General features: G+C 40.2%; 2 protein-coding genes across 2 annotated transcripts; one reads left to right on the plus strand and one right to left on the minus strand.

Moving 5' to 3' along the window:
* Positions 1-1,097: 1,097 nt before the first annotated feature.
* On the minus strand, positions 1,098-13,733 carry LOC116506866 (vomeronasal type-2 receptor 26-like). The gene is made up of 6 exons (XM_032214791.1): positions 13,678-13,733; positions 10,958-11,249; positions 9,635-10,471; positions 3,538-3,756; positions 2,598-2,688; positions 1,098-2,002 (listed from the first exon to the last, which is right to left on the minus strand). Exons 1-6 carry the CDS (start codon positions 13,731-13,733, stop codon positions 1,098-1,100), a joined length of 2,400 nt encoding a protein of 799 aa, XP_032070682.1.
* Positions 13,732-23,500, plus strand: LOC116506882 (vomeronasal type-2 receptor 26-like). The gene is made up of 6 exons (XM_032214792.1): positions 13,732-13,781; positions 15,409-15,472; positions 16,086-16,096; positions 17,613-17,904; positions 21,003-21,221; positions 22,622-23,500. Exons 1-6 carry the CDS (start codon positions 13,732-13,734, stop codon positions 23,498-23,500), a joined length of 1,515 nt encoding a protein of 504 aa, XP_032070683.1.
* The last annotated feature ends 786 nt before the right edge of the window (positions 23,501-24,286 follow it).

Here is a 24,286-nt window from a genome sequence, read left to right on the forward strand (position 1 = left end):
CATAGGCCGATACTTTGACAACACTGATCTAGAAGTACCGTAGCACTCTTCACCCAAGTTCTCTGATTTGTAGTTCAAATCTGTTGATTCTGATTTTTGTTGTTTCTGTAGGAGAGGGTTAATAGCAACAGCAATAGCACTTAGACTTATATACCACTTTACTGTGTTTTACAGACCTTTCTAAGTGATTTACAGAGTCAGAGCTGGCTGGTACCCGAATGTCTGTTTTTGGCCATTTTTGGACCATTTTCTGGGCCATTTCCAGTCCATTTTGATCCCCAAAACAGCCTGGAAAACAGTCCAAAAATGGGCAGAAAATGACCTAGAAAATGGTATGAAAACCACCCCCAAATGATGTGGAAATAAACTGGAGAATGGCTGTTTTTTGTCCATTTTTTGGGCCATTTTGAGGCTTTTTTCCAGTTCTCTGGCACTCACAAAGACCAACTGGCCAGCATGCACATGCCTGTTTTTTTCTCTGGGTTTTTGGCTGTTTTGAGGCCATTTTCTGGGCCATTTTCAGCTCACGTCCTTCTTTTCTTCCAACCAACCATTTTCCTTCTTCACAATATTTGAAAAGGATAACAAATATTTCAAAGAACAGGAGCAGGAAAATATCCATTAAGATTTATTTCACATGATTGTGTTTATTAACAAAGCATATTCTCTATGAAGTATATAGAGAGCAAAATGTGGTAGCTCATTTAAACTGCAGAATTAAAAGAACTCTAATAAACATTTGAATGAAAATTTGGTAGGGAGCTTGGCAAAACCTCAGGTAAAAATGTAAACAAACATGCTTCAAAACAACCCAACATATTGAAACCAACCCAACATATTTTTAAAGCTTGTTTTGATCATAAGAGACATTCAACATCAAAGCATTTTTCCAAGGTATTCATGGGGCCTCACTGGGGTGAACTGAGATTAATGAAAAATGAAAGTGTGGGTGATAAGTGGTTGGTCTGTGATTACTCCCATCAGTTGATTTCCAATGATTTAATAAACTAGCCGCTGTTGCGTGTCACAATATTTTTTAGAAATCAAATACAAAAATGCTCCAAAGTCAAAATAAAATGTTCAAATCTCTGCATAAATCAGAGATTCTTGTGTCTCATTATATTTTCTCTACAATTAAGATGGGGCCTCAGTAGGATAATGTAGCATTTGGGAAAAAAGATACAAGCCAAGAGACCAGCCCCAGAGACCAAAATGGAGAAGATCTCCACGGCCACCATGGACTTCCCTTTGGTGCTCAGGTAGGTGGGGAGGAAGCTGATCCAAACACTGCAAAAGACCAGCATGCTGAAAGTTATGAACTTGGCTTCGTTAAAGCTGTCAGGCAATTTCCTAGCCAGAAAGGCCACAGAGAAACTGACAAGGGCCAGGAAACCGAGGTAGGCGAGAACTATATAAAACATCAAATCTGAGCCTTCGTTACATTCCAAGATGGCCTCTCCAACCAAGGAATGGAAGTCCAAGTTGGGAAATGGGGGAGAGGTTACTAGCCAGGTGGCACAAAGAACAGCTTGGACCAGGGGACAGGCTATAACAATGGAATTGGTCAATGGTTTTCCTAAGAATTTCTTTGTCTGGTTCCCTGGTTTGGTAGCCATGAAGGCCAGAACGACCATGATAGTTTTTGCCAAGACAGAGGAAACTGCAAGGGAAAAGAAAATGGAAAAGGCAGATTGTCGGAAAAGACAAGTGAGTTTTCTGGGTCTCCCAATGAAGAGGAAGGAGCAGAGGAAGCAGAGGAGAAGGGAGACCAGAAGGATGTCAGTAAGATTCCGGTTGTTGGCCTTGACAATTGGTGTATCGTGACATTTAAGGAAAATTGCCAGCACTCCTAATGAGATTGTTGAGAGAGAAAGAGCGAGAGAAGATAAAGCATATCCCAAGGGATCTTCATAGGCAAGGAAGTGGATCTTCTTGGCAATGCAGTGGTCCTTCTCCTTGTTGGGGTATTGGTCTTCTGGACAGGAATCACAGCTTTCAGAATCTGAAATGAGGAGTACTTTGCATTTCATGGAATATCAAAAAGAAGAAATCATCCTTTAATATTGATTATCTTGGGGACAGGTTAGTGTGAGACAATTATGTTTTCACCTTTTTGGGATCAAGTCCTCTACTTTTTATTTTGCAATCTTTTTGCAGGGAGGGGGAGGCAGAAATAGTTAGATGGATCTCCCTCTTCTCCAACAAGTCTATCTCGTGGGAGACTGATGGCGCTGACAGAAAAACATGCCCTAAATAATGAAAATCAAAGCTTCAACCTCAAGCCCACTGCTTCATGAAAAGCTTGGTCTCTGGTTCTCCTGGATGTAGTTAGACGTAAGAGTAGGACTAGAAAGTCTAGCTGGGAACTCATGAATTGTGCCCCGAATGTATCCTGCATTAAATTGCTAAGGAGAAAGAAGGATGGCTTGGGGGGGGGGGGGAGGGAGGCCAGTTTAGATCCATCAGCCAAGATTCTTCTGAAAAGCCTGCATATTTTGATGAATGTCAATCTATCAAAAATGTCAACAGAATTGATATTTGTTTCTACTGCATGGTTTCCTTGACCCTGGTAGGTCTACACTGAAAGTGTGTTCTACCTGTCTGATTAGAAATGGTCCCTTCCGGACAAGGGTCACATTGGTAGCAGCAAACCTGCTCCCCCTCTGGTACATTTTTCCTCTCTCCTGCCTGGCATCGTTTCATGCCACACCTGGCAAAGGGCACTTTCTGAAAGAGAAAGGGGAAATGCTTGAGATGACCTAAGCAACTAACATGCTTTCTTTCTTTATTTCCATATTCCTCTTTCCATCTTTACAATAACATCAAAAGAAATTGCTCACTACCAGAAACCAGGAGCATTTCCTGCTTGATTCAAATGAATCACCCTCCCAACCCTCCAAGGGATGCTAGAGATTGGAACTAGAACTTCAGCAGCCAAAGGAAGCTTTGATTAAGCTACAGCTTTTCTAAAACAAATAACCAGGAGGATTTAACTGAACAAGAATGACCCATGGAAATCACTTAAAAAGAAATACTGTAGATGTCTTCAGCAATGCTTCAATTATTATTTTGTATATTTTTCTTTCCATCATTGGAATATCTTCAAATGCAACGGTTAACTCAAGTATAGCAGAAACCAGGAAAAGCTCTCGAGGATTAAGGCCAGTTTCACTCCAAACCACCAATGGATTCTGGGGTTTGGAACTGGGGATTGGCATGCAATAGAAGGATTGTGAATTGAGCTATAGCTTTTCTGAAGGAAACAGTGATGGAGATCCAGCTGAAGTGGAATGGTCCATGGAAACCACTCTTGGATGCTCCATCTGCATCCTAGGTTTCAAAAAGAATTTCTTCCTGATCTCCACCCTTTTTGATCTCTCATAAATCAGATCTCAATTATGTTACATGCAAAACAGCTTTTTCGTGAAACGATTGTCAAATTTTTGATTCCGTAACCTGTTTTCCAGCAAGAGAGATGTTTTGAATCCCCAGAAGAGAATGAGTCTTTTACTGGATTTATTTTACCTTCCATCTCACCTTTTTTGCCCAGACAATCGCATCCGAGTTAATAGTGAAATCACGTCCTGCAGGAGCCCCAGGATCTATTCTTCCAACTTTCACAGGGACAAAAGATTCATTAGGGAGGAGAACCCAGTTGAGAAGATCATAACGAGCAGATCCCAGTCCATCTTCTGTGAAGTAGATTTCATCTCCAGCATTGTTGTTGAAGTGGACATTCCTCAAATAGGGAAGAAACTGAGAGAAAAGAGACATTCAGAGATTCACAAAGCCAAGGATGAAAATCTTCTAGAATGCTATGGGTCAACATAAAAGGAAAAAAAGAATGTTGTTGTCATAGGCATATATTATAGGCCACCGAACACAACATAATCAAGTTAATGTTTTAGACTTTGAAAGAAATGATTTTAACAAACTCAGAGAGTGCTTGGGAACTATCCCATTGATGAAAATCATAAAGGGCAAATCAACTCAAGAAGCATGGAAAACTCTGAAAAATACAGTTACAAATGCCCAGCCTAGTTTAATAACACTAAAAAAGAAAACCAAGGAAACCAAGGAAATCTAGCATGGTTGCACAAAGAACTCTCAGACTAACTGAAGAAAAAAAGAGGACAAGTACAAATAATGGGAAGAGGGTCACATAACTAAGGCAGAAAAATCAGATCCAGGAAATTACAGGCCAATCAACCTCAAATCAATACATGGGAAGATCTTTGAAAAGATAATCAGGCAACAAATTTTCAAACAAGTAGAACAGACAAGGTTATGACCAGAGGCCAACATGGGTTCAGAAAAAACAGATCATGATGACTTCTAGTGGCACCGTAGGCGTTGAAGGATGCTCCTTTGGGAACGCCAGCCTCATGATTGTGTTAAGCTGCTAGAACAGCGTAAATCAGCTGTCCAGCGGCTTGAAAACTCTCCCCTCAGGAAAAGAGGGGAAGGTGAGCAGCCGGGCAAGTGTTGAGCTCTCCTAGACCCCCAGGAGTAATTCTGGGGCTCGAAGGGTGAGAGCTCCCCAGCAGCCCAACAGAGCTCCATTTCCGGGACACTTCTGCTTTAGCAGAACAAAATGCCATGGCCATCCCTGCAATCAACATTTTAATCTACATTTGAATAAGAAGCAGGCAGAGCAAAGACAGGAGTGATTACAATTGCAAGTACAAACTTTAACTCTGATACAGTATTACCTCCTTCTGTGAAGATTAAGGGGAACAAAGGGGAAGATGGCACCTGAACATTAAAGGGGGTGGTGAAAGTGAAACTTAAAAAGGAAAGTATTTGTTAAGTGCTTGTTAATGTTGTTAAAAGAACCAAGAGCTCAAGATTAAACAAAACAGCATTGGTTTACTAACAAGCTATAAGATTTAACAAATCTCGGGATTAGGTGGACTTTTTGGACTCAATAATTTGGCTGCTGAAAAGTGTGATTTGAATATTTGGAAATGGCTTCAAAGCAAACAAAGTTAAGTGTTTCTAAGATTGCTGGAAGTTCCCCAGCCCAGACACACAAATTGCAGTCTTTATGACCCCCGGCGGATACACAAATATTGACACTTGAAGCTCTCCAAGGCGCTTTAAAGAAACAAGCCTCTGTTTTGGAAGGAAAAATTACAACTGCTTTTAAAGATGTGTCTGATGAAATGTCTGAAATTAAGGATTTAATCCAAATTCGCAATCAACAAATAACAGAGGACATAGTGGATGCATTTAAGGGTTTGCTTGGTTATGTAACATCACTGGAGGTTAGGGTGGAAGAAATTAATCAGTCTAATGTGAATTTGGAAAGCAAAGTTGATGCTCAAAGCAAGATCGAAAATTCAGAGGCAGAAGTTACAATGATACAATAAAGAGTGATGGAATTTGCTTTGAGAATAAGAGGCCTAAAAGAAAATAACCAAGAAAACTTGAAAGAGATTTTTGCAGAAGCTTTTGCTCAACTAATTGGTGAACCCAAGGCAGAATATGATTGGCAGATTGACAAAATTGACCATGTTAATTCATGGCTTGTCAGACAGAGACAACTACCAAGAGATATTGTAATCTATTTTGTCACCAGGAAAACAAGGAATGGAATATTACAAACGACTTATAAAAACAAATTACAAGTGGCAGGTCAGGAGGTGGTAGTATTGAAGGAAATTCCCACTAAAATGTTGAGATCCTAGTGGATGAACTTAGAAACCCCCAGATACAGTACAGATGTGAGATTCCAGCCAGATTGGTGGTGAATTATTTAGGAGAAAGATATCGTCTTAATTCAGTTTGGAAGGCAAGAGATTTTTACAGTAATGTACTAAAGGCTGGGTACCCACCATTTCCAGGATGCAGAAGAAGAAAAGAAGCAGGGGAGGCTAGAAAGGAAGATATTCAGCTACAAGCAGGTGCTGCTCAAGCCCTGGAATTATTTGAGGAGACAGAAGGAGTTATGGAACAAAGACAAACTTGAGCAGCAACCAAACATAAAGAACAAGAATTAAAGATGCAACAAGCTCAGACAACAATCCAAGAAACTACAAACACAAATACAGAAGCTGTGGGGGGAGCTAGACCGAAGATGAAATTCCAGCAGGATTTCCAGGTGGCTCTTAAAAAGCTTCAAGGGGCTGAAGATGACAATTAAATTTTTAACCTGGAACGTTAATGGCTTAAATTCACCACAAAAAAGCGAAAAAAAATTCACCATTTGAAACAATTCAAAAACGATGTAATTTGTTTGCAAGAAACACATATTAGAACAAATGACCAAAATATTTGATGAATGCAAGATTGGGAATACATTTTGTGGCATCTGCCCCGGAGAAGAAAAATGGCTTAGTTATATATTTAAGGAAAGATTTAAAGGCTAAATTAATTGAAGCAGATCCTCAAGGAAGATATATTGCAATTGAATTATTAATAGAAGGAAAGAAAATACTTTTAACGGGAGTATATGCTCCCAATCAACAACAAGAAAATTTTACAAGTTGCTCCATACTAAATTAACACAATGGGATTATAGATAGTATATATTATTGGGTGATTGGAACGGAGTATTGGATACAACTTGGTTGTAACTTTAACCCAACCCGGGAAATCAGCTATAGGTTTGATGAACATAATGAATCAATGTGGCCAAGTATCTGGGTTTAAAATAAATCTAGGGAAAACAAAGATGATAGTTAAAATATGACTACAAATCAAAAGGAAGAATTAGAAAGAGTAACAGGATGTGAGATAGTAAAAAAGGTTAAGTATTTAGGAGTTTATATTACAACCTCAAATGGGAAATTATATAAGTATAATTATAGCAATAGCAATAGCAATAGCAGTTAGACTTATATACCGCTTCATAGGGCTTTCAGCCCTCTCTAAGTGGTTTACAGAGTCAGCATATCGCCCCCACAGTCTGGGTCCTCATTTCACCTACCTCGGAAGGATGGAAGGCTGAGTTAACCTTGAGCCGGTGAGATTAGAACCGCTGAACTGCAGATAACAGTCAGCTGTAGTGACCTTCAGTACTGCACCCTAACCACTGCGCCACCTCGGCTCTATCATTTATGAACCATTATGGCACAAAATACAGACAGAGATGAATAAATGGAAAAAATTACAATTGTCTTTGCTGGGAAGGATAGCAGCAGTAAAAATGAAAGTTTTGCCTAACTTTCTATTTCTTTTTCAAATGATACCAATACTCAAAAGATGAAAATTTGGAAGAATGGCAGAAAGGTATTAATACCTTTGTTTGGGCAGGGAAGAAACCAAGAATAAAACTTAAAATAATGCAAGATATACGTGAAAGAGGAGGTTTGAAAATGCCCAACTTAAACTTATACTATGAAGCAGTAGTTTTATCAACAATTAGTGATTGGATTAACTTAACAGAGGACAGAATATTCAATATTGAGGGATATGATTTGGTATATGGTTGGCATGCTTATTTAATATATAAGAAGGTGAACAAGATTTTTAAAAGCCACATATTAAGGAATGCTCTATTGCGTGTCTGGAAAAAATATCAATATAAGTTAAATGACAAGATACCTTTGTGGGTAGTACCCAGACACACGATAGAGAATATAAGTATAGAACAAAAACAGGATGTAATTACATATAGAGAGCTTCTTAACATAGAAAGTGGTGTACTACAGTTAAAGCCTTTGAATGTATTAAGAGAGGAAAGGTTAATTCAAACCTGGTTTCGGTATGGATATTTACAGGCTAGATGGAAAAAAGACCAGAAAATTGGTATCATACAAAATGAGGATAATTTGGTAAACCAAATTAGGGACCAGAGTCAAATGCATATAAAAAGGTTGTATAATATACTGATAGAAACAGATTCTGAAACAGAGTTAGTTAAAGACTGCATGATAAAATGGGCACAAAACTTTGAAGAACCAATAATGATGGAAACATGGGAAAAGATTTGGGTAAGAAATGTAAAATTTACACAAGCACAAAACCTGAGAGAGAATTTTTATAAGATGTTTTATAGATGGCATTTAGATTCCAAAAAGTTAGCTTGTATATATCCGAATTTACAATTTAAATGCTGGAGATGTGATTGTGTTGACGCTACGTATTATCATATATGGTGGAGTTGTAAAACAGATAAAGCATTTTGGATAAAAATATGGTGGATTATTCAAAATATTCTTAAAAAGAGGATAAAGTTCACTCCTCAGTTGTTCTTGCTAAGTATAATTACAGATTGTACAGTTATAGACACTAATTTGATTCTGAACTTAATAAGGGCAGCAAAATTGTTTATGGTGCAGTACTGGAAGAAGGAAGAATTACCTACTATTCAAGAATGGACGTTAAAAATAGTAAACTTAGCAGAGATGGCCAAAATCTCAGCATATTTGAAGGACTATTCAGATGAGAAATGCAAGCTGGAATGGAGAAGATGGATTGACTACATTCAAAATAAATATTGGACTAAGAAATTTCAATTAGCTTATGAATGAACAAGGAATGTTACAATTTATCTAAAGTTAGCTTAATAAAAGGGGAATTAAAGTACAAGAGGAGGTAGATGCTATAGTTAGTTAGCTTATGTTAGTGTATGATTGTTAAATGTTTATGGGAGGTTGGGGGCAGGGAGGGTTGGAGGGGGGCAGGGTTGGGGCAGAGGGGGGGAAGGGGAAATATTTGTAAAATCTATTAAAACTCTTCAATTGAAAAAAGAAAAAAACAGATCATGATGAAGTAATTATATTTTATTCTTTGACAAAGTGATTAAATTAGTAGATCAGTGAAATGCTGTGGACATAGTATACTTAGATTTCAATAAAGCATTTGAAAAAGTAGAGCACAACCTACTTCTTGGCAAGCTGGTAAAATGTAAGATAGACAGCACAACCACCAGGTGAAGTTTTACTGGCAACAATTGTAGTCCTCAATGGAACTACGTCTACGTGGAGGGAACAACAGTTTGTGGCAGCAGCCCAAACAGCCAGTGCAATGCTCGTCTGTATTAATAGAGGGATAGAATGAAATCATCTGAAATTCTAATATCGCTTTACAAACCTTAGTAAGGCAATAGTTGGAATACTGCATCCAGTTTTGATTGCCACAATGTAAAAAAGACTCTGTGGAGACTCTGGAAAGAGTGCAGAGAAAAGCAACAAAAATGATTAGGGGACTGGAGGCTAAGACATAAGAAGAATGGTTGCAGGAATTAGGTATGTCTAGTTTAATGAACAGAAGAACTAGAGGTGACAAGATAGCCGTGTTCCAATATTTGAGGAGCTCCTACAAAGACGAGGGAGCCAAACTATTTTCCAAAGCACCAAAAGGCAAGACAAAAAATAATGACTGGAAACTAACCAAGGAGAGAAGAAACATGGAACTAAGGAGGAATTTCCTAACAGTGAAAGCAATCAAACAAGGCAATAGCTTGCTTTCAAAAGTTGTGGGTGCTCCATCACTGGAGGCTTTCAAAAAGAGGCCGGACAACCATTTGTGTGAAATGATATAGGGTCTCCTGATTGAGAATGGGGTTGGGTTAGAAGACCTCCGACGTCCATTTCAACTCAATTATTTTTTTGTTCTACACATGGAGAATTTCACCTCTGTGTTAGCTCTAAGGATCTCAGACTGGATTAAAAAACAGAGAGATTACCTGCCATGTCTGGACATCTGAGATCCTCTTTCCAAGCCTCATCATGGCTGGTCGTGCTCCTGATCCATGAGTTGCCTGGAGTGCATGTGCCACAGCATAAATGGCATTGTAGATGTTGTAACTTTCACCTGTCATGCTCATTTCAAAAATGTGAGTTGGCAGACTCTGTACATTCTCCTCTCCAGTACATGGTTTTTGCCACTCTTGAAGGATCTCTCCTGGTTTGCAAATCAAGCAGCCAAAGATCAGTTTCCACCAGAGAGGGAGAAACGTGTCCCCTCGTGGGTTGGAAGGGTCTAAAGATATGAGAAAATGGCTGAATTCTGAGAGTTCCCTGGTGTGATCCCTAAAATGAAAAGCTCCATGATAGGGCTTTATAAATGGCAACATATATTGATAGTTGATCACATTAAGTTTCCAATAGGATGTAAAGATCCAAACTTTCAGTAATGATGTATATCTCTGTGTTTCATTAGCAAACATAACCATCAGTTCATTTGTAATACTACTGTAGTCTCCAAAAAATATAATCACTTCACCTTTAGAGAAGGTGTTTAAAATATGATGCAATATTGGATCGTGAACCTGGTCAAATTCAAATTTTATTACTTCAGTGAAGACCAGGCAGATCTCCTTCTCCTTCAGCTTTGGTATCAGGGTTGAGACAAAACGTTCCCCACCATCATCTTGGTTGGCCACCAACCCAATCCAGTTCCACTTGAAATGCAGGAGCAGCTGGACTAAACCCTCATACTGAGCAGATTCCTGGGGATTATTCTGGAAGAAGGAAGGATAAACTCTTCTGTCTCCTTGAGTGAACTCAAAGCCAACACCGAGCTGGAGAAAGGGATAATCTTCTTTCAAAAACAAAGTGGTGACTTTAGGGTTCCCCATTGTGTAGTTAATGCCCCACCAGACAGACTGACTCACAAGCTTCACCTCCCTCCCTTCTGAGGAAGAGGCAACAATTACATGTTTTGCCTGGTTGTGATATATCAGAAGTTAAAGGAAAAACACCTACCTGATACAGAGAAGAAACTACACTGAAAAGTGCAGAAAAACAATCAACTTTTATGAAAGCCAGGAAATGATACCTCTTGACAAACACAGCTTTCCGGAATTACGACAGTATTTTTTGCAGTTATATAAAGATGTATTTTAACATATAAAATAGAAAAATCATCCAACTTTACAATGGATTACCTAAATCATACACCCTGGGTGTGTTCCCTCCCCCCACAATCCTTTTGTTTTCATCCTTGCCTTCTGGGTGTGCTTAGATTATTTGTGTGCTCCATGCTGTATCCAATGCAGCCTCCTTACCTGTGGGACCTTGAAGAGGCTGAAGATGGAGGCCATCTGCCTGGAGGATTTGGGATTGTCACCTCCAATGACGGAGAGCAGAGGGTCCTCCCGGTCACATTTATATCCTGGAACCATTTGACCTCGTGTGGACAGCAGAGAGAGGCTGCATATGAAAATATTCCTCTCCCTCTTCCAATTGTCACACAAGTTGAATCCAAGGGTGATGTTGTGGAGGAGAAGCGGATCCTTGTTCACTTCCATGACAGCAAACATCAAGGCCAGGAACTGCTGGTAGTTTTTGAGTATGGGTCTATAGTCAGAAAAAGATTGGGGAACATTAGAGGAAAGATCTCATGTGCTGATGGAGTTGGCCTCGCCTTTATTTGTGTCTGGCCTTGCAGTAGAAAATCTCAAGTTCCATTGGTGTCTTTTGGATTTTTTAAGGATGTTTCTTGATTGCACTTGGATGGATTTCTGAGAAAAGAGAGAAGCCAGGCCATCCTCATCCCAGATCATGTTACCCCCCTCTGTTCTCCCTCCCTTCTTCTGAAATCCTCCCCAGTTGCTCCACTTCCTCCCTAATCATTTTCTTCTTCCCCTCTCAGAGCAGCTTCTTCAGGTCGGAGCAAAAGTTTCCAGGGGGGGGGGGAGGCTGTCACACAGCCCAGTTTTACTAAGGACCATTATTCACCAGCTCTGCTGATTGCAAAGCTGAAGAAGGCTTTTTCCTCCTCACAAGATCCACATTGGACAATGATCAAACTTTTCTTTGAGTATACAAATAAAAGCTGGGTGGACATGGCCTTGTAGATGACCCTCACTCTGTCAAGCACCTTGGATTACTCATCTCTAAGGGTCTAAGTGCCAGAGCCCACTGTAATAAAATTGCCAAAAAGGCATTAAGAGTTGTTAACCTAATCTTGCCCAGCTTCTTCTCTGGTAATATAGCACTGCTAACCAGAGCATACAAAACATTTGCTAGAACAATTCTTGAATAAAGATCATCCGTCTGGAACCCACACTGCATATGGGACATTAATACCATTGAGCAAGTCCAGAGATATTTCACGAGAAGAGTTCTCCACTCCTCTGCTCACAACAGCATCCCTTATGCCACCAGGCTTGAAATTTTGGGCTTAGACAACTTAGAACTATTCCGCCTTCAATGTGATCTAAGCATAGTACATAAAATTATCTGCTACAATGTCCTACCTGTCAATGACTACTTCACTTTCAAACACAACAAGACATGAGCACACAAAAATACAAACTTAAGGTGAACCACTCCAAACTTGATTGCAGAGTTTGCAACAGAGTGGTCAATGGCTGGAATGCACTACCTGACTCTGTGGTTTCTTCCCACCCCCACCCCAAAATGTTAACCTTTGACTGTCTATTGTTGGACTCACCCCATTCCCAAGAGGTCTGTCAGGGAGTGTGCATAAGCGCACCAGCATGCCTATCGTCCCTGTCCTAATGTCCCTGTTTATTTGTATCCATTTCAAGTATTCATAATCATGTCTATACTTATATCTGTTGTCTAATACATGCTTGATTTTAAGTCCAAATTAATATCATAAGTCAATTTTTTCACTATGCCAGTAAATTTCTTGATGAATTGCTTGATGAAATAAATAAATACAATAAATAAATAAAAATGAATAAATATTTTTTTCTGTGATTTTAAGTTCAAATTAATATCATAAGTTGATTTCTTCACTAGGCCAGCAAAGTTTCCAAGATATTTCCCCTGCTTACTTTTAGCTTCTTTATTTTGTTCCAAATTGTTAGAAACAATAAACCACTGATCTTAAAGTAAGATTTATTGCTTGTGGTTTGTCTTTTATTTATCAGAATATTTTTACGACAGGGGCCGGTGCCATTGAGGTCTTCCTAGGTAGCCATCGGAATCATAAACTGAGTGGGAGAAAGTTACTCTCTGTTTAAATACAGCAGCCGGCTCTCTCAGTTGCACTGATGACATTATCCAGTTGGGTAATGAAATGTTTGCAAGCAAACAGCCAAGGTCTGATTGCACCAAGGATTCCACCGTTTGATTCCAGAAGCAAAATCCTTGAACGGTTGATGCTTAGTGGAAGATGTAGCCTGCAGACATCTTTAAGGAAGCCTTCTTGAGTTGGTAGAAGTCTACCACTAAAAAAGCCTAGGGAAGGACAGCGGGAGCGGTGATCAAGGGGTTCATCTGGCTATCTGGCTTTGGTCTGACCACTGGCTTTCAAGAAGAGATTGGCCAGCCATTTGTCAGAAATGGTGTAGGGCAGGAGATTGGACTAGGGGACGTACAAGGTCCCTTCCAACTCTGTTAATCTGCTAATTCCTGCTATTCATTTTTAAAAGTGCTCTCCTGATGTCACAGGGATGGTGGCAGTTTGGATGAGGATTGACAATGCTGTTTTTCCTACTCTGTCTTCTGGCCCAGCTTGTCCTCACTGCCCTCTGAGCTGCTCCACCCTTTTCCATCTCCAAGAGAGGAACAGAGATATTGCCTCCTTTCGGCCCTGCATGACGGGAGTCCATTGGATGGTGAAAATCTCTGGAGAACCTGGAACTGAGAGAGGCCATTTCATGGGAAGGAAGATAGTGTCATCAGCACACCAATTGTGCATTACTTGAGACTAGTGGCTCTGCTCAAAGTCAGTCATGCCTTGGCAATTACTCATTGGACTACTGCAATGTTCTCCTCTTGGGGCTACTTTTGAAGACCCCTTAAAAGCTACAGCTGGTCCAAAATGAAGTGATGCTCACAATAGAGGGCATTACTAAGTTCACCCATGTTACACTTCTGTTGCATGAGCTACACCAGCTCCCAGGTTCCTTCCAGGTATAACTCAATGTGCTGTTTATCACTTTAAAACCACTACATGTCACAAGAGTGGGTGATTTGCAGGTGTCTCCTATATTGTGGCCTGCAATCTGCCAGCAGAGCTGGCAGCAGACTCAGATGAGGAGGAGGATGGAGAGTAACTTGTGCCAGTCCTGGAGTCCGCGGAAGGCTCTGATGAGTGCTCTTTGTCAGATGCATAAATGGGACCAGGGCCATCTGACATTTATCATCTGCCATCGGAGTCAGAGATAAGTGAGGAAGATGAACAGCTGGAGCCTGTTCCAGATATACGCATGCACAGAGCTGTCAAGAGAAGGGAAAAATTAAGGACTTGGGAGTAAAGGCACAAGCGGATGTTGAATGGCCCCTCCCATAGTTTAAGTTTAAGTTTAATAAGATTTGTATGCCACCCACTCCCTTGGGACTCTGGGCGGCTAAATAGGGAATAAATAGGAGTAAAAGGAGATTGGTGTTTGCATCAGATAATTAGTTCGCTTATTATTGTGAAATTTTGTTCATCTGAGATTTTCACAGAGACTCTTTGCCAGGTATTTCATTGTACAGCATTTTGACTAGAAGCTCTCAGCCTGGCAACTATCCAAAGACTGATAAGGTCTGTTATTGCAATTAAACCTCAAAAGGCTTATCGCTGGGACTTTTCTGGATGTGAATCAGAGGTGGGTTCCTACCGGTTTGGCCCGGTTTGCTCAAACTGATAGTGGTATGCTAGCCTGGGTCACAGAACTGGCAGTGACCCAGGCTGATCATTCCTCCACACCAGTTCACTGCAGTTGCCACCGCCATCTTGTTTTTTGAGTTTTGCAGATGTGCGGAACAAATTCTATTGATCTGCACATGTGAGAGCAGTGTGGATCTGATCCCAATTAATGGTAGGTTTCCTGCCTCTATTCTTGATAAAACTCCTACTACTCTCCTCTCTGTGTTCCTCATGGGTGTTCAGGCTCTCCATAGCTCAATATCTCACTTCACATACTAAACCTTTACAAAGACTTTGCAGGCCATAGCTAGTCTCTTTGAGCAGGAGCTGAGAGTTCAGGAAGACACCAGTGTTGGAAGACATGTCCATCTGGGTTCAGTTCCAAGTGGGGAGAAAGACACTAGAAACATGGAGGCTGCTTGGAAGGATGGCTTAATGGAGTAGACCCATTAAGCACACGGTCCTGGTGCAGCTGAACACATGGAGTGGAAAGTGAAAGATATTTATACCCTCTCATGGGCCTTGCCCTAGAGCTTCCTGTTCCTGTGCAATAAATGTATTCTATTGGTTGTCAGACTCCCAGGGGGCTATGCAGGGGTCCAGCTGAGGTTGTCTGAATTAAGGTTGGTTGAACTGTGCTGGGTAATGTAATGTAGGAACTTGTGTTCTGAAAGGATGCTAGGCAATTCCTATTATGGCTTAATGACTTTGCTCTGGTTTGGATCTTGAGTGAGGGCTAATCCTATCATCCTGGAGCTGAAGGTCTTTTGTGTTGTAGATAAGGTGGCCCAGTCTTTCTAGGGCTATTAACAAAGGTGTTTCTCTTTTTTCTCATCCAGGGAGGTATAATATTCTGCCTTTTTAATATTTCCCAAAATATTTCATTCTTTTAACCTTATTCACCAGGTTGCACAACAGTCCCAAGCATGACAGTGCAAGTGCATGCAGGACCAAAGAAGAAGAGTTCCTGGTATTGAGATGACCAATATTCCACAGCTGCTTGGTTTTTTTTAGTATTCACACTGAGATTGTTCGTCCCCATTCAGCATCCTTCAGGCACTCGGACAAAAAAATCAACAGTCAATAGCTGTAAAACTGAAGATCATCAGCATGTGGTTGATACCTGAACTCAAATTGAGAAGAGCTCTACCTTGTGGCCAGGAGCTGAGTTTCATATATGTCAATTTCCCAACTTCATCTTGACTTTCAAATCTGTTGCTAATCTAGAGAGCAGGTGGATTTGAGAGTCAAGATGATGTTGGGAAATTGACATATATGAAACTCAGCTCCTGGCCACAAGGTAGAGCTCTTTTTTCCCCCTTTCTGATGAACAAAATAACATCTAGTGTTAAGTGGTCAGGGCAATTGCTGTTCTTCACAATTTTCAGAAGAACAGGAATGATTAATGTATCCCCTGTGGATTTCTACCCATAAACACCTTCTAAGATTTTTTTAAAAAACTGCCTTAAAAAATGCTTTGAATTCTCCAGGTGGGGGCAGGACATGTCACCTTAGCTGGTCTTGCAAAGAGCTCACTCCTGGGTTTGAAGAGACTCACATGCCTTTATTTCCTCTTTCTGCAGCCCAAACACAGGTAAGAGGAAACATCGTTGATATACTGTAAATTTGCCAAACAGCCATCCAGGTGCAATGGCCTGTCTCTATTGTGCTAAAGTTCAGTTGAGATTCCAAGTGCTATCTGCAATTTCAGTTATACATAAACCTTAATTTCTCTTTTAGGAAAGGAGGTGACAAGGATGACTGGGCTGTCTCTCTTGCTGCTGCTTTTCTTCTGGCACCTGCCTCCAACGTCTGTGAAAACAAAACATTCTTCCAAGATTAAACCTGCTCTAAAAAACACGCTTTGAGATCCCCCATTGGAGGCTGGCCATGTCACTGCACCTTGCCTTGCAAAGAGCTAACTCCTGGGTTTGGAGAGACTCTCCTGGCCTCAGTTTCCTCTTTGGTCTCAGCCCAAACACATATAAGTTGAAGCATGGTTGATATCAGGTTGCCACAAAGCCCTCCAGGTTGGACAGACAGTCTCTCTTGTGCTAAAACTCTGGGGAGATTTCAAGTGCTACCTGCAGTTTAGCTTCTCACAAACCTTGATCTCTCATCTTGGAAGGAAGGTGAGAAGAATGACTAGGCTGCCTCTCCTTCTGCTGTTGCTGCTGTTGTTTTGGCTCCTGCTTCCAACTTCTGCTAAGAGGATGCAAACCGTATGTGTGTTGAAAAGGTCTTTGCAGATTCTGGAGGACTATTACAGGCCTGGTGATCTCATTATTGGTGCGAATTTTCCTCTGGCAACCATTGTTTTTTCTTTTAATGGCCCACCTTTTCATGAAGAGCCATCCCAGAGTATTCCAATTTTGTAAGTTTCACCTGCATGAGAAAGATGTGAATAACTGTTTGCTTTCTTTGGGATTTAAGGGAATCCATTCAGATATACTGTTCCTTTTGATGTTTTCAATATCTTAAACTAGTTTGCGCTTTTTTCAATAATGAACTAAGTTTATATAAAAAAAGCTAGAATTCTCAATCTTTCCAGAACTCTTCATCAGGAAGATGATAGACATGAAATATGAAGTGGGTAACAAATAAGAAACCATGCTGGTCTAGTGAAGAAGTTGACTTATAATGTTAAGTTGGAAAGGAAAGCCATAGTAGAAAACTGAGTGAAAAATGCAACATTTTTCAATGTGGAATACTAAACCAAAAATGAAAAATCAGTTTTGGAATCAGCAATGCTTATGAATAACAGCTTTCAGTAACTTGACATTGTGACTCCCACTGGAATCCTGTGCTCAGCAATGGTTTCCAGACCTGAAGAAGGTACTCCAAGAGAGACACAAATTGATTAGGTGATAGAGGAGAATTTGTGAAGAATTACAGTCACTGGAGCAAAATAGGGAAGGGAGGAATGATCAAGGGGTGTAAAATGGTCTGTGATTGGATGGAGAGTTTAATCAAGTATGTCCTTTAGAAAAATTCAAAGCCAATGAAACATGGCACATTCACCAAGGAACAACACAAAGGACAAGACAAGTTCCAACTGCATTTATGATCATTCCTACAGTGTTCCCCAATATTTTTTCCCCTCACTATAGAATCGTACCCAAGAAATACCAGCAGTTCCTGGCCTTGGTGTTTGCAATCAGAGAAGTCAACAAGGATCTGGTTCTCCTACCCAACATCACCCTTGGCTTCCACATCTATGACAATCATGAGATTGAGAGGAGGATTACTTTACTCAGCCTCTCCCTTCTCTCCACACGAGGGCAAATGGTTCCAGGTTACAAATGTGACGGACAGGACATTCTGCTCTCTGTCATTGGAGGTCACGATTCCAAATCCACAAGGCAGATGGCCTCCATCTTCAGCATCTTCAAGATCCCACAGGTAAGGAATTTCTGTAAGATACAACATGGAGTAGACAAGCAAAAGAAACACAGAAGCCAAAGATGAAAGCAAAGGTGTTTTAGGAGAAGGTGATTTAGAGAATCAATGCTATGTTTTATGTGTCAAATAACCCCAATAAGAAAGATAGTAAGATAATTCTGAAATGCTCTGATTGCTAAGGGGAATTCCTCCCTGACTTATTCTTCTAAAAATGTACCCACCTTTTGGTGCAATTTATTCTCTCTATCAGATTGATGGGTTCCTTTATCTTATGACCTGTCACAACTAGACAAAATATGTTAGACAATGATATCTCTTAAGAAGGGAAAAAGGGAAACTTGTCACTCAAAGTGAGTCAGCTGGTGGGGCAATCAACCACAAATGTTGATTGCTAAAGCCACCATAAAACTTTTTGCTCTCCTTGAAATAAGAATCTCATTTTTTAGCTTGGTGTTGGCATTGAGTTCTCTCAGAGAGACAGAAGAGTTTATCCTTCCTTCTTCCGGATAAATCCCAATGAATTTCCTCAGTATGTGGGTTTAGTCCAGCTGCTCCTGCATTTCCAGTGGAACTGGGTTGGGCTTTTGGTCCCTGAAAATGACAGTGGAGAACATTTCACCTCAACTCTAATTCCGATGCTTAAGAAGAAGGAGATCTGCTTGGCCTTCACTGAAAAACTGAAGCCAGATTTTCTTGCTACTACAATGTTGAAATTACTTAGTATTTTCAAAACCTGGTCTAAATCTGAAGTGATTATTTTGTTTGGGGATTCCAATAGCATTATAAATATACTGGCAGCAATGAATGCACATAAGAAATGGACAAGAACTTCATTTTGCAAAGTTTGGGTTTTAACTTCCCATTGGAAAGTTAGTATGGTGGGATCTCAAGACATATTGAAAGGTCTAAAGCTCTTCCATGGGTCTCTGCATTTTAGGGACCATACGAGGCATATCTCAGAATTCAGCCATTTCCTACTTTCTTTAGACCCTTTCAACCCACAAGGGGACGTCTTCCTCCCACAGTGGTGGAAAATGGTCTTTGACTGCAAGATCTACAAACCAGGTGAAATTTCTCCAGGCCAGCAAAAAACATGTAGCGGAAAGGAGAATTTAAACATTCTGTCAACTTACATTTTTGAAACAAGCATGACAGGTGAAAGTTACAATATCTACAACGCTGTTTATGCTCTGGCACACGCATTACATGCAATGTATGGATCAGGAAGGAGACCAGTCATGATGAGGCTTGGAAAGAGGATCTCAAATGTCCAGTCATGGCAGGTAATTTCTGGAACTTTTTATCCATTCCACAGATTCTTGAAGAGGAAGCTCCCCATACGCATATCTTTGATTACTGATTAAACGTCCTCATGCTAGCATATGAATGCATCTCACTACAGGTTAAAACGGCAATTAGTTAAGAACTATAATATGAATTAAGTATAATGTTCTCATAAAAGTGGGTAGAGGAAGAAGAGACAATTGAACCAAACCACTTGTCCTTAAGATCCAGAGAGGAAAAACCTTGCGATAAAGTCCTGAAAGGTCTTAAATGATTTCAGAAGGTGGCCACTTTAGAGAGAATGTCTGAGCCCACAGCAAAATGACAACCTGAGTGTATTTGTGCAAGATGCTTCAAGAGGTTGGTGGAAGTCCTGATGGGCATATTTGCGCAACCACCTCAGTTTCCTTCAATATTTAGCCTGACTCCAACTAATAAATCGACAACCAACTCATTCCATTTTAACTTTGGATTATACTGATACATAAATAGAATAGAATAAAATAGAATAGAATTCTTTATTAGCCAAGTTTGATTGGACACACAAGGAATTTGTCTTTGGTGCATCTGCTCTCGGTGTACATAAAAAGACAAGAATCATAAGGAACAGCACTTAATGATACTCGTAGGGTACAAATAAGCAACCAGGAAACAATATCAATATAAATCATAAAGACACAAGCAACAAAGTTACAATCCTGCAGTCATAAGTGGGAGGAGATGGGTGATAGGAATGATGAGAAGCCTAATAGTAATAGTAATTCAGCCTTAGTGAGTGATTTAACAGTGTTGAGGGAATCTTTTTGACTTGTTCAGTGTACAGGTCCTCAATGGAAGGCAGGTTGGCAGTAATTGTTTTTCTTTCTGCAGTTCTGATTATCCTCTGAAGTCTGTGTCTGTCTTTTTGGGTTGCAGAACCAAACCAGACAGTTATAGAGGTGCAGATGACAAGAGTCAATAATTCCTCTGAAGAACTGTATTAGCAGCTCCTTGGGCATTTTGAGCTTCCTGAGTTGGCTCAGAAAGAGCATCCTTTGTTGTGCTTTTTTGATGACATTTTTGATGTTAGATGTCCATTTTAGGTCTTGAGATATGATAGAACCTAGAAATTTGACAGTCTCTACTGTTGATACTGTGTTGTCTAGTATTGCAAGAGGTAGTATGATAGGATTTCTCCTAAAGTCTACCACCATTTCTATGGTTTTGAATGTGTTCAGTCCCAGATTGTTCTGGTCGCACTATGAGGCTAGTTGTTCAACTTCTCATCTGTATGTGATTTCATCATTGTCTTGAATGAGACCAATCACTGTTGTGTCATCTGCAAACTTCAGTAGTTTAACAGATGGATCATTTGAGATGCAGTCATTGGTATATAGAGAGAATAGAAGTGGAGAGACCACTCAGCCCTGGGGGGCTCCTGTGCTATTTGTACAGGTATCTGATGTGATTTTGCCTAGCCTCACTTGCTGCTTCCTGTCCATTAGGAAGCTTGTGATCCACTTATAAGTGTGTTCAGGTACCATTAGCTGATTTAGTTTATTTAGAAGAATGTCCAGTATGATGGTATTGAATGCTGAACTAAAATCTACAAAGAGGACCCTTGCGTAGGTCTTTGTAGATTCAAGATGTTGTAGGATGTAGTGGAGAGCCATATTCAGCATCATCTGTCAATCTATTTGCTTGGTATGAAATTGCTGCTGCTGGCAGTAGAAGTAGCCTACAGTACTGCATTCTGATGTCTAACAAAGAATAATTGAAACCAATTTTGCCTTTCAGCCAATTCCTTCAATTTTTGGATATGTATTTTCTTTCAGGTTCTTTTCTTTTTGAGAAATATCCAATTTAACAACAGCGCTGGAGATGAAGTCTACTTCTCAGAAGATGGACTGGATTCTGCTCGATTTGATCTTCTCAACTGGGTTTTTCTCCCTAATCAATCTTTTGTTCCCACAAAAGTTGGAGAACTAGATCCTGGGGGTTTCCCAGGCCAGGATTTCAAAGTTAACTCTGATGGAATCATCTGGGCTACAAAGGTGAGCTGCAAGGAAATGTTGTAAGTTCAGGGAACGATTCATTCTCTTCCTGAGATGCAGAACATCCTTTTCACTTGGAGAATGGGCAGTTGAGGCAGAAAGTATGGCAGTCATTTGGTGAAAAATCTGCTTTGCATGTAACACATTTGAGGTCTGTCAATCCACAAAGGATTGAGATTGGGAAGAACTGCTTGAAGCCCAAAAGGCAGTTAGGAAATGCAACAATGACTTCCAAAAGACCATTCCTGTTCAGCTGGATCCTCATGACTCTTTGTTGTAGAAATATTGTATCTTAATGTCACAAGCCTTCTTTTGCAGGATAAAATCCCAGTTCCAACCTCCAGCATCCATTGATGGGTTGGGAATATCACCACTACCTTGACTCCCCAGATACTGTTCCTGGTTTCTGGTAGACAGTGTCGAACCATGTGACTTGATGAACATTTTGAACATAAAAATAGAAATATGGAATGGAAATAGGAATGTGGAATTAAATTAATGAAAAAAAACTCATTGCTTACGCCATCTCAAGTATTTTTCTTTTATATTTTAGAAGATACCCTTTGCCAGGTGTGGCATGAAGAGGTGCCATGCAGGAGAAAGGAGAAGAGTTCCAGAGGGCGAGCCGGTTTGTTGCTACCAGTGTGATCTTTGTCCAGAAGGGACATTTTCTAATCAGACAGGTAGTCGAGATTTCAAATGTTAATCTTCCAGGATCAAGAAAGCCATTCAGTAGATCAAAATTGTTTTTGTTATTGTCATTTTTGGCATGATTGTCATGAACTCACACTGCTCATCAGACCCTTTCAGTTTCAAGGAGTAAGATATGCAGTTGAAGCATTAATTTTTATTTTTTAGTGTTTGCTTCTTGTGTCATCAATCTATCAATATCTGAGGAAATTGACCTATCAGAAAAAGGGGAGACCCATCTTATCTATGTCTCTTAGAAAAGCAGGAGTCTGAATAATAAGATTTGAAATGCACAGTAGAGAAGTAGAGAAGTTAAGGTAATGATCATAGATAATGTACAGATAATGAATATATCAGCATTTCATCTCTCAGTCTTCTGTGGGTTCTAGTATAAAGTGGAGGGGAAAACAAGCCACAATGTCAAGCTGAAAGTGACAGTAGTCATGGAAGTGCCCAGAAATGGGACATCTGGAATTGAACATGGGTTTTGGCCAATCTGTCCAGAACCATCATGAGTAAAGGATAATTTGAACTTTTTGATGTCCTATAAATTGCACATTGGATGCTTTCATTAATCTTGTTGTCAGTAGGATGGTGCAAAAAGGAGAGAGATCATTTCTGGGGGAGGGGTAATGCTTATAGCAGGCACCCCTGAAATCCTTAGATAAAGACCCTTGATTTCAGATGCAGCTCACTGTGAACCCTGCCCAGAAGACCAATATCCCAACAAGGACAAGGATCAATGCATTGCCAAGAAGATTCACTTCCTTGCCTATCAAGACACCGTGGGATACATTTTAGTTTTTCTCACTCTCTTTTTCAAAGTGATCACAGTGGCAGTTTTGCTGATTTTCTATAAACATCATGACACACCCATCGTGAAGGCCAACAACCGAGATCTCACCTACATCCTCCTGGTCTCCCTCCTGCTCTGCTTCCTCTGTTCTTTCCTCTTCATTGGTCAACCAGGGAAGATCACCTGTCTCTTACAACAATCTGCTTTTGCAATTCTCTTTTCCCTTGCGGTTTCCTCTGTGTTGGCGAAAACTGTCATGGTGGTTCTGGCCTTCATGGCCACCAAGCCAGGGAACAAGACAAGGAAACTCTTAGGAAAACCATTGACCAACTCCATTGTCTTAGCTTGTCCCCTGGTCCAAGCCCTTCTTTGTGCCACCTGGCTGGTAACCTCTCCCCCATTTCCTAACTTGGACTTCAACTCCTTGTTTGGAGAGATCATCTTGGAATGTAAGCAAGGCTCAGCTTTAATGTTCTACATTGTCCTTGCCTACCTAGGTCTTTTGGCCCTTGTCAGTTTCACAGTGGCATTTCTTGCTAGGAAATTGCCTGACAGCTTTAACGAAGCCAAGTTTATTACTTTCAGCATGCTGGTCTTCTGCAGTGTTTGGATCACTTTCCTCCCCACCTACCTGAGCACCAAAGGGAAGTCCATGGTGGCTGTGGAGATCTTCTCCATTTTGGCCTCTGCGGCTGCTCTCTTGGCTTGTATCTTTTTTCCCAAATGCTACATTATTCTGCTGAGGCCTGATCTGAATTGCAGAGCAAATATAGTACGAAACAAGAATTTCTAAGTAATGCAAAGATTGGCTTCATTTATATTTGAATCTGATAAGCGTTCTAAGAAATGATGGCATTAAGAAGAAATTTGTCCATAAAAGAATTCCTTATCAAATGCTGCAACTGGTTGCAATATACCTGTTTTTAACAACAAACACCCAGCATTTTGTTTATCGTGTCTTTTTTATTTATTTTGTCGTGTATGTATCTTGGTGAGCTCCAACGCCCTATGTGGATGGAAAGCTAGTTTTTAAAGAAATATTTATTATTTCAATGAGTTGGGTTTTTTCTTATAAGGTTTTTGAATTCAGTTCAGAAGCTGATAATTCCAATGAAACTCTGAACACGAGGCTACTGATAATCAGATTTTTTTTCTGCAGAATTCAAAAAGAGGTGATGCCATTTTAGTTTCCCACCTTAACAAAGCAGGCAGAGAGAGAGAGAGAAAAAAAACAGGCTCATTCCTCATCGTGAAAAAAATAAACTTTTTTTGTCAAACTTCTTATAGTCTTACACAGCTTGCACAGATCGTCATAGTGTTAGAAACATTTTTCATGTTGTGGAAACCTCATGATTTTTCTCAGTGCTCCGAAAACAATAGACCTTAGAAGGGGAAAGTAATACATTTTATGTCATAGAAGTCAGAGCTTTGTTAGGGAATGCGGAACAATATTTCAAGTTACAAGCAAGTTTACTTGGCAAAATACTTTGCTAGGCTAAGCTTGGCAATTCGCCTAGAAGTTTTATCTATGAAGTTGGCATGTTAGGTTACAATGGAGCTTCTCTCAACAGCAATTTAA

This window comes from Thamnophis elegans, chromosome 1 (genome assembly GCF_009769535.1).
Source record: "Thamnophis elegans isolate rThaEle1 chromosome 1, rThaEle1.pri, whole genome shotgun sequence".
In the NCBI taxonomy this organism is placed as follows: Eukaryota; Metazoa; Chordata; class Lepidosauria; order Squamata; family Colubridae; genus Thamnophis; species Thamnophis elegans.